The 16095-nt window shown below is 46.3% G+C and overlaps 1 protein-coding gene across 15 annotated transcripts in view; it reads right to left on the bottom strand.

Moving 5' to 3' along the window:
• The window catches only part of ENOX2 (ecto-NOX disulfide-thiol exchanger 2), a 203984-nt gene that overhangs the window by 105880 nt on the left and 82009 nt on the right, over positions 1-16095 (bottom strand). For 11 of the 15 annotated variants that reach the window (XR_003095403.1, XR_003095405.1, XR_003095404.1 and 8 more), the window contains 2 exons: positions 10773-10916; positions 1855-1989 (listed from right to left, as the gene is read on the bottom strand). Coding sequence is in view for 12 of the 15 variants with exons in the window: in XM_025210801.1 (XP_025066586.1) it covers positions 1855-1989; positions 10773-10916 (279 nt within the window). In the remaining 3 variants the exon portion in view is untranslated. Of the gene's footprint in view, positions 1-1854; positions 1990-4130; positions 4528-10772; positions 10917-16095 lie in introns of those variants that run through there. The other 4 variants (XM_025210802.1, XM_006029342.3, XM_025210809.1 and 1 more) reach the window with 4 other exon arrangements.

Genomic DNA, 16095 nt, shown 5'->3' with positions numbered 1-16095 from the left:
AGGAATTCCATCGGGGACATGGAGGAGGTTCCTGCTAAAAATTGCCCTGTTTAGCAGGAAAAGTTAAATTTTCCAATTTAAAAAATCCTCTTTCTTTGAAAAATTCCCAGCCAGCTCAACCAAGAGCACAATATAGGAACATGTTTTGGCTATCCTGATGCTTTAGAATGATCTAAACTGCAGCAAAAGTAGTGCTGGAGCTTTAAAGGGTGGGAACTCCTTCATCCTTCATAGAAAAGGGAGAGAATAGAGACTCCTTGCACCTCCCTCACATTAGCTGAGTTGGGCGTGGGAGGTGGGAGGATTTAGAGTGGACCCAGGAAGCAGAGAGCAGGAAAAGATGCTTCCTTGCCCTTCCAAAGTCACCACATCTAGCATTAGACCCGAACTCTGGAGACCTAGAGTAGGGCTCATGGCCAACACCATAACTAGGAGTTCATGAATCCTTCCACGTTCCTCCTGCTAATAAGGGTTACAGATAGACTGCCAACCAAACTGTAGCTCTGAGGCCCATCATCTGTACTGGGTGACACAGAGAACAGCTGACAGAAAGCGAGAAAGAAAAGAAGAGGCAGACACTGAAAAAACAACAGATCACTGACAGGAAGGAAAACTGAGAAGATGGGCATAGCCAAGAAATAAAAGGAGGTCTGGCAAAACTGAGAGAGAGAAGAAAAAAATGTTTACGTATTACATGGGAAGCTGAATGAGAATGTTACAATTGAACACAATACCAACGACATAGTAAACCATTGCTTTGTTCTGTGAAGTGCAGGAGGCATCATTAAGAGATGTAGTGTTTCTGCATCTATTTTATACCATACTATATTCAGAACTCTGTTCTCTCCTATTCATTTCTGCTTTGTATCTAACCAGTTCCAAGCTTGCTCAGTGTAGAATTAACTTAGCTTAATACCATTACTGGAACAGTTCCAGTGTGATAGGATGAAGCAAGCAACACTCTGTCACAGCGTGAAAGGCCCATGGCAGATGTTTGTTTAAAGGTGCAACGGGCTCTGATCCCTGATCCCAACAATCAAGCTTCCTGCCTTGCCATACATGCTTGACAGAAAGCATGATTTTGAGATTGAGGCTCAGAAACCAACTGCACCCTTCCTACCTACCAGTGCAAGGGGAGCCCAGGATCATCACCCTGCATTGGCAAGTTGAAAGCTGGGTGCCAGCAAGTCCAGGGCCAGTTTGAGGCCCTGGTGTGATCCCAGGCCAGAATTGACAATCAGCTGATTGTTGGCCCCAGCCCCAGATCTGCCACATATTCAACATAAGATGCCACACAAACCAGCCATAAAATGCTCTATGTTATATGTAGATCATTTTTATGGAAGGTTTCCCATTTTATGGTGCCTTAAATTGCGTACACACGTATTAGTATTACCATTTATGATGCAATTAATATGTTAATCGCTGCATAAATGTAACCCATTGAGGAAAGATAGCTGCTGCAGCCTTAGGATCCCCACACTCAGCAATGTTAATGCCTCTCAATCCTGATCCACAACAGCCCTTGCTGAACTTATAATGAATACTGACTGGTATCTGTTCTGAAGCATGGATGGGTGGGGAGGCTGAGGAAGTTAAAATACCATTCAATGTCTATCAATCTACATTTATGGCAACTTCTTTTGAAACCAGCAAGTTTAATGACTGCTTTTTAAATAAGCCAATAATAAATAAATAATGAACTCAAACTATGTGTAAATTTTATAAATTTACCCTCTCTGCGCATTTTAAGATGGAAATAAATGTTCACTGAGATAAACTCTAAATATGTCCTTACTGCAAAGAAATATTTAGAATATTAAAGACAGGCATGACATCAGTAAAATCGCATACCAGGCAATAGTGGCTGTCCTGTCATTCCCATTGGTGCCATCCCTAGATTGTTCATTGCAGTGGCCCATGCAGCTGGATCTGACATAGGTAAGCCCATTGGCGTAGAGTCCAAGTTTAGATTTCTAACACCATCTGCTGAAAGAAGAGCTTGATTAATTCTTACAATCAGGTGCTCTGCGCTCAGTTCATTCTTTTCTGACACGTGCATTTCCTAGGCTGATTCTGCAGTATCTGCACTAAAAATGGCCTCACCAACTCTTGCTGCTTCAACCTCTACTTGTGCAGTGAGTATCACAACATGGCTGGTGAACAATTAATCCCCTACTTGTGCAGTGAGTATCACAACATGGCTGGGGAACAATTAATCCGGTTTCCCTGCTTCCAGTCATATCCCAGTCTGCCTCTCTAACACCTCCTCTTAAAAGTCTTAACCTCAGTTTAAACATAGGAAGGCCAAAATCCAAACCATCACTACCAAATTCCTGCCTTTCTCTATTAATGGCAACAGCACCACAACTGCAGCACATACAAACAAGAGAAATACAATCTTTGTTGCTTATGCAAGCCAAGCTCTGTGTGTTAACCCACTTTTCATATTACATATTAGTCCTTAAACTACCTACTTGTAAAATATTTTGCAGAAAGGACTTTTTTCATGTTTGTTTCCACCAAAATCCACCAGATTTTGATGTCTAAGAAATTTCTTGAATTACTCACATGCTATGACATTTGGCCAGCTGGCAGAGCCAGTGCTTCAGGAGGTGAAAGCAAACTCGCATTCAGACTCCTTACCCGAGCCAGCAGTAGGGAAGTTTCTGCCTCACTGGGAGCGAGATTCCACAAGATCTGCTCCCTTTCAAAAGGATAGCATCTGACTGAGCCACACACTCTCTAGAATGTCCTTTTCTTCTTGACCCTGCATATTTTCCTCTCTTTGCTGTCCAGAAGGGCAGTTTCAAAAGGTGCACTGAAAAAGAGCCTGAAAAGTGCTTAACTAGCATGTTGGCACACTGTGCTGGGATATCAGTGACATGCAAGATTCAAATCCTCTCTGGGAGAAGGGGTCCTAGAACATGGGTCTGTTGCTTCCTGTGTGAGTGCTCTAACAACTCAGTTGTGGAGGGCTAAACATGGGAGGGGCCTCTTTCTCCAGTAATGTTCATTAGTCAGGGATTTTTTTTTTGTTTGGCTACAATTTCATGACTTACACTTACATGTACACTGGGTGTGCATATGCAGCCATGTACTGGCCTGGTCAATGTGTAACTTACTGCACATATCCAATATATGTACATGTGCTTACAGATTCACACTACACGGATAATAGAGTGTAAAAAAATCACAAGCTGTGTGGAAGTCACTTATACAACTAGCCTAAACTGCCATCTAGGTGCACAAAGGGAAACAGAATTCTACCCAAAATGGCTTTTCAACTGTATTTTCTAATCCCTCAAATGTGAATTTGAGAAAACAGGTACAGGATCACATAAGTAGCAGGGTTACAATGCTGTTGTAGCTGTGATGGTCCAGGAAATGTGAGAGGCAAGCGTTTTTTATTATAACTTTTATTGGACCAACTGTATTGGTCCAAAAGAGAATTCTGACCTCTAGTAACTCAGGCGGAAAAAAGAGAGTGACATGGCTAATGAAGATTGCTGAGCTGCTGGATTCCAGCAATTCTGAAAGCATGTGGCAACAGTGCCACTGATGGGGGCGGGGGGGGGAAGCAAACCAACAACAGCTACTCCTATTCAAACCCTACTTCCAGCTCTCTCCACATCTTGAAAGGAATTTTTTTGAGGCTAAAATTCCTTGTGCTTAGTTTCTATCCAAAACGGCTTTTCAAATAATCTAACAAAACCATAAAAAATTGACTTACAGGAGAACTCTATTCTAAAACAGACTCTCTAGTCAGACACATGACAGAATTCCAGTCTTTTTGGACACTTCAGTAACTCAGAAATGTCTCTTCTTTGTCTTTTGTGACCTCTGCACTGCATTGCAGTGTGAAATACGAAATTAGGAAAGCCTAAAAAGAAACATGATGATACAATAAAATCAGAAGCAGCTAAAAATACACTGAACTGATCCACATAACTCCATTTTTCATAAAGAGAAGTAAGAACCCGACAGAAATACTGCAGTTCCCTAGAAATACACACGCTGGAAATAGGTTAATATGGACAAAGCGGGCTTTGCTGTACAACCCGTCTCTAAGATGGGAAGAGTGGTGTTCAAACGTGTATGTGGAAAACACCTCAAAGAACTCCAGTTACCAGTAGTAAGCTTCCCTTTCTCCTTTCAGTGCTTGTCCACACAGATTCTTAAGCAGGTGTCTCCAAAGCACTGGCAACAAAACCTGCAGGAGGGACTTGGACTCTCATCAGCAAGGATCCGAGTTTTCCAGTTCCCATGGAAAAAAGGAAAAAACCGCAGATTTTTCATTTTAATGGAGAAATACATGGATTTTCCACTCTTGCGAAGAGCTCTCTGCAGCCTGGCAGAGTTCCAGCCTGCAAGGAGCTGGGGGGAGCAGGCAGGGGGCCCCATGTGCAGGTGCACACTCACAATATGGCCGCCAGGCAGTCTGGAGAGCAACTCCCCGCAGGTAAAGGCGGGGGTTAGGGGGCTTCAGACTTGGGTCCCTGGCAGGGATGGGGGTGGGAGTCTGTGGGTGGGGAATGAGGGGCATCAGCAGGCCCAGGGGGCTGTGGGTGGGAAGTGAAGGGCCTGGACTTGTGTCCTGGTGAGCAAAGAGGGCAGGGGGAGCTCTGATTTTCCATGATAAAAAAAACCAAATCAAATACCAAAATGTACAGGTACTTAGAGTTTATTTTTTTATAGTGATTGAGGCACTGGTAGGCTTCCAAATTATTTTAAATTTGTAAATATATCAATAAAATTTTGTGTTCAATGGGGGGGGGGGGGTGCATGCGCACACGCAGTTGTCCAGTGAGGGGTGTGGGGCAGAATTAGCCCAGGGTTCAGCACAAGGCTGGACCACACGGATTAAGGGAACTCGTGGGAACTGAAGGGACTGCGTGGCGAGGCCAGCATGTGAGCAGGAAAGCCTGATGGCCCAGAGGGGTCGCATAAGTAGGAGCAGGATAGTGGAGTGTGGCCCAGTAATGGGCAGCATGCCAGAGGACCCAGTGAGAGAGAGGCAGTGGAAGAGGCCTCCTGTGAGAGGGGAGGTGGTATGAGTGTGCATGGAGCCTAACTTTGGACTCAGTTTGCTCTGGTCTCAGGTTGGGAGTAATTATGTCACCTGAATGCCATCTGCGAGGCTTGGGCTGCGGCGTAGGGGAGGAATGGAGCCGCAGATAACACCCCCTGGCATCGGGGCAAGAACGGGCAGCCTCCCACCTAATTAACACCATAATTATGTATCAACAAGGTGTGGCTGGTAAGGAAGTGGGTGGCTGGCCCAGAACAGGCGGGTGGGCCAATGACCAATCGGCCGCGAGAAAGCTCCCTGTTACACAGACAAAGAGGTCACCTTTATCAGTTCATGGAGTTTAATACAAATGGAAATCCAGTTGATCAGTCTTTGACAGGACATACATGACCCTTTGGATCCCCATGTCCACAAACAGGTATAGGGAGCTTCTACAGAGTTTGTCCTGTGTAGCTAATAAACCAGAGTTCTCTTTATATCCAAGTTACATAAGACTAGAGATGCACCGATACATCAGTACATTTTGTACTGGCACTGATAAAAGGAAAATTCACACTGTCGGCAATCAGCTTTTTTTGTCTGATGTGGCCAATAATGTTGCCAATAAATGCTGTGTGTATGGGCGCAGCCACAGCATGCACACGGACAGCCCAACAGCTTGGAGAGCAGCATCCAGCTGGTAAGTCTGTTGTGGGGGGAAGGAGAGCAGGGAGGTCATATTGAGGCCCCTGCAGTAAAGGAGGGGCCAGGCTTGGGGCTGGGGCAGGCGCTGCCCAGTTGGGGCAGGGGCAGGGCACAGGACACAGCTGTGAGCAGCTCATGTGGGGGGTGGCTCCTGTCGCTGCGCGCACCCCTGGGGGAGGCACGTGTGGGACAAGGGCAGGCTGCCACTGTAGGCTGAGGTCGGGGTCAGCACTAGGCTCTTCCCAATGGGAAGACTGGGCTGAGGCTGCACTTAGGGTGAGCGGTGGCAGCACTGAGAGGGCAAGCTATGGGAGGGCTGCAGCTGCCCCAAAATTTGCTGTAGCCGCCCCGCCCCCCCAACCTCTCCTCCCAGCACCACTACCACCCACCCCAAGCGCAGTCTTGGCCCAACCCCCCTGCCAGGAACAGCCTAGCCCCATTCCTGGCCCCAGCCCACCCTTGGCTCACACACAGATCTCGGGGGCAAAAGTCTCCCATGCCTCCCCCAGAGGTGCACACAGTGGCGGGAGCTGTGGCCCCTGAATGAGCTGCTCGCGGATCCATCCTGCACCCCAGCCCCAGTTCATCCCTCATCCCTCCATGCCACTTACCCACTGGGCTTGCATATCAGCAATCAGATTGCTATCAGCCGATATGACTCATTAATAATGGCCAAAAAAATCTTTATCGGTGTACCCCTACATAAGGCAACCACAGATTTTGAATTGGGCAGCTTGGAAAAAAGACTAATTTTACTGGCCAAGGCTGACTTGGGAACAACTCCAGGCCTTTGGGTAGGACACCTGTATGGACAACAGGTCACATACAGAGTATTCACCGTTAGAGTTAGAATCTCACTAAGTCATCTGGCAGAGGTGACCTCAACAGGGGTATCATCTTCATGGGAAGATTGCATAGACATTAGGGCTGGAAGGGACCTCGCGATATCATCGGGTCCAGCCCCCTGCCCAAGGGGCAGGAAGTCAGCTGGGGTAAGATCACCCCAGCAAAATAAGCATCCAGGCATTTCTTAAAAGAATCCAGAGTAGGTGCTTGCACCACTTCTGGGGGGAGTCTATTCCAGACTCTGAAGACTTGGACAGTAAAGAAGTTTTTCCTTCTGTCCAGTCTAAAATGGTCTTCCAATTGTTTGTGACTGCTAGACCTTGTCATCCCTTGGGGTGCCCTGGTGAACAGACATTCTCCCAGTACCTGACGCACACCCCTTATATACTTGTAGGCTGCCACCAAGTCCCCACTGAGTCCTCTCTTCTCCAGGCTGAAAAGTCCCATGCCTCTCAGCCTCTCCTCATAAGGCCTGCTCTCTTGACCTCTAATCATGCATATGGCTCTCCTTTGGACTCTCTCAAGCTTCTCCACATCCTTTCTAAAGTGTGGAGCCCAGAATTGGATGCAGTACTCCACGTGCAGCCTCGCCAAGATGGAGTAAAGTGGGAAGATGATTTCTTGGGTCTTGCTTGAGATGCGTCGGTAGATGCAAGCCAGAATGTTATTTGCTTTGCTGGCTGCAGCATCGCATTGGTAGCTCATGTTCATCTTGGGGTCAATCATGACCCCCAAGTCTCTTTTGGTCATGGTGCTAGTAAGTGTAACACTGCCAAGCCTGTAAGTATGATGTGGGTTCTGTCACCTCAGGTGGAGAACCTTGCATGTCATTGTGTTAAATGTCATCAGGTTTTGATCCACCCACCTTGTGAGCCTGTCCAGGTCAGCCTGAATCCCTGGCCTATCCTCTAGCATGATCACACTTCCCCATAATTTGGTGTCATCTGCAAACTTAGCCAGTCCGCTTCTGACACCCGAATCCAGATCATTTATGAATATATTAAAGAGCACTGATCCGAGTACTGAACCTGGAGAATGCCTATGACCAGGGAGCCAGCAAACAGGTACCGCAAACAGGGGAAGCAGTTTGCAGACAGTTGCTGCAGGCAAGAGGAGGAAGGAAAAGAGAAGCCAGGAACCAGATCCTGCTCAGGGAAGGTAAGTGATTTTGCTGTCTGTACCTTTGGTTTTACTGAGTGTTTGTTTGGTGGGCTGTGTGTATTTGAGCATATGCTCTGAGAAGCTGAGAGTGGTTGCTAACTGCTGAGTGATTGTTGTGGGATTGCAGCCTGGGCCTGACACAAGCCCTAACAAAGGGGCTGAGTCAGCCCAGGCCAAGAAGGGTATAAAAGGAGACTCCCCAGGCAACCAGGGAGCCTGGGACCAGGGAGCCAGCCAACAGGGACTGCTGCAGACAGGGGAAGCAGTTTGCAGGCAGCTCCTAGGCCAGTTCTTGGGTAGTAGCATAGCCTATTACCATACAATGGTGGGGACACATCGTACCCCGCGGCTTCCTGCCTCTGGGCGGGATGTACTTGAGGGTGCTGAGGGATGAGATTGCAGAGCCATCGGCCATCACCTTTGAAAACTCAGAGCAATCAGGAGAGGTCCCAGATAATAGGAAAAGGACAAACATAATGCCCATATTTAAGAAAGGGGAAAAAGGAGGATCCACAGAACTACAAAGCAGTCAACCTCCCCTCAGTCCCCAGAAAAATCATGAAGCAGATCCTCAAGAAATCCATTTCTAAGCACTTGGAGGAAAAGGTGGTGATTAAGAACAGTCAGTATGGATTTACCAAGGGCAAGTCATGCCTGACCAAGCAGATTGCCTTCTATAACAAGGTGATTGGCTCTGTGGATGTGGGGAGAGCAGTAGATGTGATGTACCTTGATTTTTAGCAAGGCTTTTGATATGGTCTCCCATAACATTCTCGCAGACAAGCTAAGGAAGTACAGGCTGGTGGAATGGACTATAAGGTGAATAGAAAACTGGCTGGAGCTTCAGGCTCAGAGGGTAGTAATCAATGGTTCAATATCTAGTTGGCAGCGGGTATCAAGTGGAGAGCCTCAGGGTTGGTCCCGGACCCAGTTTTGTTCAATGTCTTCATCAACAACCAAGGCATAGAGCACACCTTCAGCAAGTTCCGAATCGCACTGATGGCTCATGTTCATACTATGGTCTATTATTACCCCTAGGTCCCTTTCAGCAGTGGTGCTAGTCAGTTTGGTGCCACCAAGCCTGTAAGTATGTTGGGGGTTGTTCATCCCCAGATGGAGCCCACCGACATCAGGCTTTGGCAGCAGGGGGCTACAGCTGCAGACACTGTCCACCATGCTGTTGCAGGAGACAGTTAAAAGGAAATGCCTGTTAAAGTAGTCTGGTGAAGGGAGGGGCCAGAATTCAGGAGAAAGAGATGGATGGGAAGTTTATACAACAGGAACGTGCAATTTATGGAAGGGAGCGAACTACAGAATGGAAAGTGCATTGCAGGCAAATTTCCTCTGGTTAAGTGCAAAAGGAATCAAATGAGAGGTGATAAAAATAAAGGAGAAGGAAGTGAAGTGAAGAAGGATAGAAGATCTGATAGGATGGGGCTGCAGAATTAGAGGGAGATAGTTCAGTCTTCACTCAAGAGATTATTACGTCTCAAACTTTCAGCACATTTTGTAGTATTCCATGCTATATTCCAGAATTTCAAAACAATCTGAAAACATCTTTTTACTACTGTCTCAGATTCAAATTTCTTTTGAAGTCTTTTTTAAATGATTCCACTAATTCACAAAGGTAGCATTGTATTTCTTCTCTATTCGTTATTATATTTCCAGTTCCTGCCTCTGAAATAATTCTGAAAAAAAAGCTGTTTCCTCATTTACACCTCCTGCTTATGAAGCTCAAATTTTTGACAGTGGAACAACATCTACTGCAATGCTGTACTCGTTCTTTCCTTGATCCCCAATAGGCTTACATGTTTTCATGATTGTCCCACTTATCTCTGTACCTTGCTCTCCTCTACATATAAACATTTTATACAGAAAAATTACACAGTAATATATCAATTTATATTATTTCAGACTGAGATTTAATCATCTTCAGTGATAGATGCTAGGATCTGTCAATCACTTTGATGGGATTATAATGTTTTAATCACAACATTCTCATAATACACTTCCTTTTTCAATCATTCTTTGAAAATAATTTCTCAAATATATGCTTCCATAAAATTGACACTATATCAATTATAATAATTTAATAGATTATTATTCTGGCTTTAGATCATTATGATACATTTAACAATTCGACGTTATTATGTTTTCCAAAATACAAGAGCAACCACTTATTCAAAGTCTTTCTGTGATAAAGCTATTAAAGACACTACATCATTTTGATTAAAGCAGTGGTGCTCAACCTCTGGCCTGTGGGGCCAAGTCATCCAGCCCATGGGGCTCCACAGTACATCTGGAAATTTGACAGTGGGGGAGAGGGTGGCAGCACTAATTCCTGCAGCTACAATACTGTGAAATTTCTGGACCCAGAGGAAGCCCCATGGACCAAATGATAAAGCCCCACATGCCAGATCACAGAGTTGTGGCACTGGGCCAGCACGCAGGGTTGGGCCGCAGCTGAATTCAGCACATGGGGCCAGGCCGGCACATGGGGTCAGGCTGCACCCAGATCCTGTGGATGGGGTCAGGCTGCAGCCATATCTGGTGCACAGGGCTGGGCTGTCGATTGGGTCAGGCTGCAGCTGGATCTGGTGCACAGGGCCGGGCTGGTGCACTGGACCACACACACAGTTTGATCCTACACATCAACCTCATGCTGGATTTAACCCACAGGGCTAGAAAGTTAAGCATCACTGGATTACAGGAGAGGACCACTGTTATGAATGCAATGACTCCATAATAACCCTCTGCAAACAAAGGTAATACACAGATAGCCAGGGGCCATAGACTTTACATACCAGTCGAATCATAAACAGAAATTAGCACTTGAGCAAACTAATCTGGCTGTGAGCATGTACCAGACAGGGACTGTTATTTCTAGCTATCCAGTGACAAATGATGGAAACTGATCTTCCAGCTCTCGGAATGTCTGGCACAGCAGGGACTAAAAGGAATGTTACTTTGACATTTTAAGGAGAAGTACCAGATGATTCCTTTAGTTCCTCTTCCACAGATAAACACGCTGTTTTTCTATCTGCCTTACCTGGTGGGATGGCTGTCCTCTTCCTCTTCTTGCTTGACTCACTTCCATTCTCAATCACACTTTCAGAAAGCAGTGGGCCAGTTGTGTTAGTAAACTGAAGAGGTTCGTTGTTATTGGCAGGATCAAAAGGCAGCTGGTTTAATCCTGAAAAAGAGAGAAAAATAACTGGATTAGGGAGACATGAAGATCAAATAAATCTGAAAAAGGCAGCATCACAGTAACTGGAGATGAGAAAGACACATTAATTCCCATATTCCACGTGTCCCTTTCACACCACTGTAGGACTCTCTCCTTCTATTGGTCCTCCAGAACTGCATCTGACAGAGTTTACCATTACATTGATAATAAGTCTCAAATTTCCTTTGCTCATTTATATTCCATTAGTACTAATAATACCCTGAAGGCCCACGGTAAACATGTCCTCTCACTCTCTGAGGACAGTGTGTCTCTTCTCTCCATTTTGCACCTCCTTTCAACTTAGAAACACAGAAGCCAAAAATGAAGTTTCATCAAGCCTTTATATAAATACAGGACTGTCCTTTATACAGTTTATTGTGTATGATCTAGTTGTACCCAATTTGACATTATTTGCAACTCTACTGGGACTTACCAGTAGCAGAACTGAAAATGCAAGATGGAAATCCTAATGGAGTACCATGTTGTTGAACATAAAATTTGTTTGGAGTCTCACAAAAAATCATTTCCTCTGGCAGCTGAGACACTGGAGCAATTCAGTGGTAGATACTGTATTTTTAGAACGGGAAAACTAATATACAATGGCTTGACCAAACCCCTCATTGGTTTATGGGTAGCACTGGACTACAAGGGAATACCTGGAACACTGAGTCCAGTCCTCTACAAATGCCTAAGTGGTTAGGCATCCATATACATTTTTGGCTATGGTTCTGTGGGTGTAAACAAAGATATAAGCTGTATAAATATCAGTGACACTGATAAAACCTGATATGATGCAACTGTTATACCTGCACCTGTCTATAGTGATACAAGTGTAGTAAAAACTATTGCAGCTTTAACCCTACTTTATTTAGCAAGCAAAAACATTGGAGAGCTTGAGACATGAAACTCAGCATCTTTCCAGATTGCCCCATCAATTGTGCTGCTTTTATATCTCAGTGTGATTGATAGGTAGACAAAATATTCAGAATGAATGCTTCTAGCCGACTATGTCAGCAAGAGCAGTTTCTGAACTGCACAGAGTGGCATTAACTCCCTATGTGGCAACCTACCATAGTGCATCTTTTGCAATGCTAAAAAATAACACTGGTAATTCTCAGCTACTGGATAGCTAAGTAATAACTTTACACACCAGTAAACTCAGGTGACAGGTGCTTTATTCTTACATGTGAATCCCTGGGTTCCAAGGCCAGTACTTTTCTCTACTGACATACAGAATTAACTAAAAGCTTGTAATAACCACGAGCTGAAAAATACACAGACCCGAAACGGATTCTTTGCTACCTCCAAAGTTGGAGGGATTGATGCCGGTGTAAGGAATCATTCCCAAATGACAAGCAAGGCAGCTCCAGTTGGGCTTGGAGCTTAGAGTCACCAGGGGCCAGGAGGATTCCCAGGGCAGGACACAGGCAAAAGCAGATTGAGAATTTTGCAAAGGAGGGAGTGGAAGCAGTAACTGCCACTGCAGAAGTGGCTACACCATCCACTCACAGCCTCTCCCACCTCCCACCAGGGTGGGCAGACCATGCCATAGAAGCAATAGCCAGATAGTTTTTAAGTCACTGTGACAGGGGAAGTAAAAGCCCCTCTAGGGTGTCCCAGACCGCCCCCCCCCAATGGACCCCAAAACTTACTGCAGGGGTCCAAAGGAGTGGCTGCTGGGAAGAAACGCCAGTGCAGGTTCTGCAATTCTGGAGCTGCCTGAGCCTGCGTATTTGCGATCGGCAGGGGTGGGGCTTTGGAGAGGTGTGGGCTGCTCAAAAAGCAGCCGGGAACACTGGTGGCCAGCAGGCGGGGAAAGAGCGGGACGCCAGCCGGGAGATGCCGGCTGCGGAGCTGGGAAGCACAAGGTCCAAGTGCAGGGGAGCAGAGCTGAGCATCTGCCAGAGGACTCCAGCAGACAGGATAAGGAGCGCAAGCCTCAGGGACCAAGGAACGCCTGGGAATGACACCAACGCCCCATTAGGGAACCCAGGTACGGTGGCTGGGGATGGCAGCAAGGAGCTGCTAGCCATCTCAGGCAGCTCAGCAAGGAAAAAGGCGCAGTCCTGCGTGGAAATTACAAGCCCCACCAGCTCGCGAAGAACAGATTGGCTACAGGTTAGCCGGGACCTGGGGGCGATCACACTAGGAAGCCTGACCAGGGTGGGGCATGGGGACGCTGCCCGTCCACACAACTAGTAGGGGGGAAGGAATGGACGAGTTCCCCTTCTTCTTCTTCTCCCCTGAGTGACCACTGGGAGACGAGATCCCAGGGGCCTGCCGGTGGAGGCCGGACACTTTCTGTTGGGGTCATTTTTAGTTACAATCAGCCCCAAACTGGGGCAGGTTTAGTTGCCCAAGCCAGCCCAAAGTTGAGGGACCAGCCGCTGGGAAGATTGTGTTGCCTGGGAAGACCCGACCCATTCCGAGGCAGGTGGTGTGGATGAGACGAGATCATCCAGGGGAAGACCTGCAGGGTACAGCATTTGCCCAAGGCCATGGATGTGGTACGGGTGGGGTAAAGGGGAGGTTTGGAGCCCCACGAAGAAAGACCAGGGTCGAGACCTCTTGGCTTTGGAGGGCCACCTGCAGGGAACTGCCTCCCCAGTAAAGAACATCAAAGACATGGCAGACGAGTAGAAGCAGCGCCTGAACCATCTAGGTGGCACCAGAACCTGATCTCACCCTGACATCGCTTGGGGGCAAGGTACCTACCAAGAAGGGGCCGAAGCCCTACAACACCTACAAGCGACAGTCACCAGAGCAAGTAAGAATTTCTCCTCTTCCCCTCACTGCTCAGAAGTATGTCCCCTCCCCTCCTCTCTCCCACCTGCTGCTGCCACTATGTCCAGGGCAAGGGGAGCTCCAGAGCCACTCCATCTAGGCTGTGCAGGGGCAGTGGCAGCAAGTGGACAGGTTCCACCTGTTCACACCTGCTTCCAGGCTGGTAGGGAACACCCAGAGGGACCAGGTAGGGAGGAGGAACCTGCCCACCCACCACTACTACTGCTGGCACTTTCCCTAGCTAAGCCTAGCCCATGTGCAGCCTGGCTGGAACAGGCCAGAAACTCCCCTTGACCTCAGGACACAGGGAACAGCAGCAGTAGCAGCAGGTAGCAAAGGTAGGGAGGGGAGGGGATGTGCCTGAGTACAGAGGAAGGAATGGGGAAAATTCTTACCTGCTTTAGGGATTTTAAAAGGTCCCTAGGATGCTGCTTCTGCCATGTGGTCTGAAAGAGGGGTGTAGCTGCACCACTGCCCCTTCTCTAGATCTGCCCCTGGACAAATGCTAGTGTAAGGTAGAATCCAAGTTGTGATCTAGTTTATAAGAGCTAGTATATACAAAAACTCTAAGAAACACCCTCAGTATACAACTAGATGTAATGCCATACTACAGGGATGACCCTATTATTCTACTGATTCACCAGGATCCAGACATTTCTGAACTACTTATGTACAGCAGAGTCACCAGAGCCAGAAACTTTGCACTTGGCTGATCTGGATAGATTGGTACACAGTGGTTCTGAGGTAAATGTGCTTCACCCTTGACATTAGAAGAATCTTGAACCTGTGATGCTACTTATGTCAAAAACAGAAAAACAAACTCGTCTAGTGGCCTTGGCACCACATATGTCCACCACCAGAATCACTTCAGCTGAACACAGAACCCTGGCAACCAAGATGGCTCCAGTGACTTCTGTACTCAACACACAAAGCACTGAAGTCTTGTAATTGGATTTGGTCATCCCAGCAGATCCAAGGCTCTTAATGAGCCCATATAAGATCCAAGGCTCTTATTTAATGAGCAGTTCTGTAAGAACAGTAGCCAAATCCTTAGTACTGGACTAGATCAACATACAGGTTTCCCTTGCTTTATGCTGTACATGCATTCCTGGAAAACAGCACATAACTCGAATTTGCATAAAGGGAACCCACTTTACAATGGAACAAATAGGAATACGTTCCAAAACCTTGACTGTGCTGACCCCCAGACTCATTTCTGCTACTTTCACAAGACAATTTTGGTCCTCACCATCAGCAGACAGTACACAGAAGCACAGGGCACTATCATAATGGGGATGGCAACTACAGAAACACGTGTCACAGACAACGAGCAAGGAGCACAGATCCACACAGGAGACTATATTTTGGTGCACAGCACTCCAACAATGCACCGCACCAAGCAGCTGACTGCGGCCTTCCACCACACTGATCGCATAAGAGTGAATTTTCCTTGCTTATAACAAATTTTTGATATAAAAAGGGTCACTGCATGAGTGAATTTGCACATACAGAACCCGCATAATGTAAGGGAAACCTGTAGGTGTATTCAGGAGACTCTGTGCTGCTCTTTCTGAGCACAAAACCACTTTAGCCAGTGGTGAGGTGGAAAAGCGGGGGCAAAGGGATAGAGTAGAATAGAACCCGCTAGCTAGGAACAGGATGAGAGACTGCTCAGAAGCACAGCATGGTGCATTTCATCTTCCCTCATAGCTTTCTGCTGGCTGTATCGCACGTTCTTCATTTGCAAGTGTTTACATCTGACTGGAATTTTGGCGATGATCCCAAGTTAAATCTTGGTTACACAGTCTGGACAGGTGGGCGGTTGTTATTTCAGCCCTTAGTGACTATAAAGCCAGTCTGATTTCAAAACATGCTTGAAGGCTGAGCTCTGACATTCCCACTTTAAGGGTTAAACATGATACAAAAAAGTGTGAGGCCTCATCATCCTGACTGGGCATGAAGTTCATAAGCAGGATTTGATATACAAATGCAGATGATTTGTAAAATGTAAGCTAATGCACACACCGTCTTTTTCACATGCAAAAGAAAGATGAGCATAATTTGATTTAGTGCAGAAAACTTATAAAAGCCAAATTAGTTTGGGGTGGAAGTGAAGATTGCTCTAAAATATGAGAGTTATATAAAACAAGAAAGGAGAAGCTGAAAGTAATAAATATAAACGAGAAGCTAAGAATTGAAGAAAACTGGTAAGGAAGACAAAAAAAAAGACAAGGATAAACCTATAACCAGCAGACAAAAAGGAGGAATTTTTAAGGCATTAGGGGAAAAAAAGGAATCCTTATAAAGACATTGGTCACTTCCTACATGGAGATGGTAGAATTGTCAACAATAATGCAGGAAT

Source organism: Alligator sinensis, unplaced genomic scaffold, assembly GCF_000455745.1.
Source record: "Alligator sinensis unplaced genomic scaffold, ASM45574v1 scaffold1023_1, whole genome shotgun sequence".
NCBI lineage: Eukaryota > Metazoa > Chordata > Crocodylia > Alligatoridae > Alligator > Alligator sinensis.
This window is presented reverse-complemented; position numbering and strand designations above follow the sequence as displayed.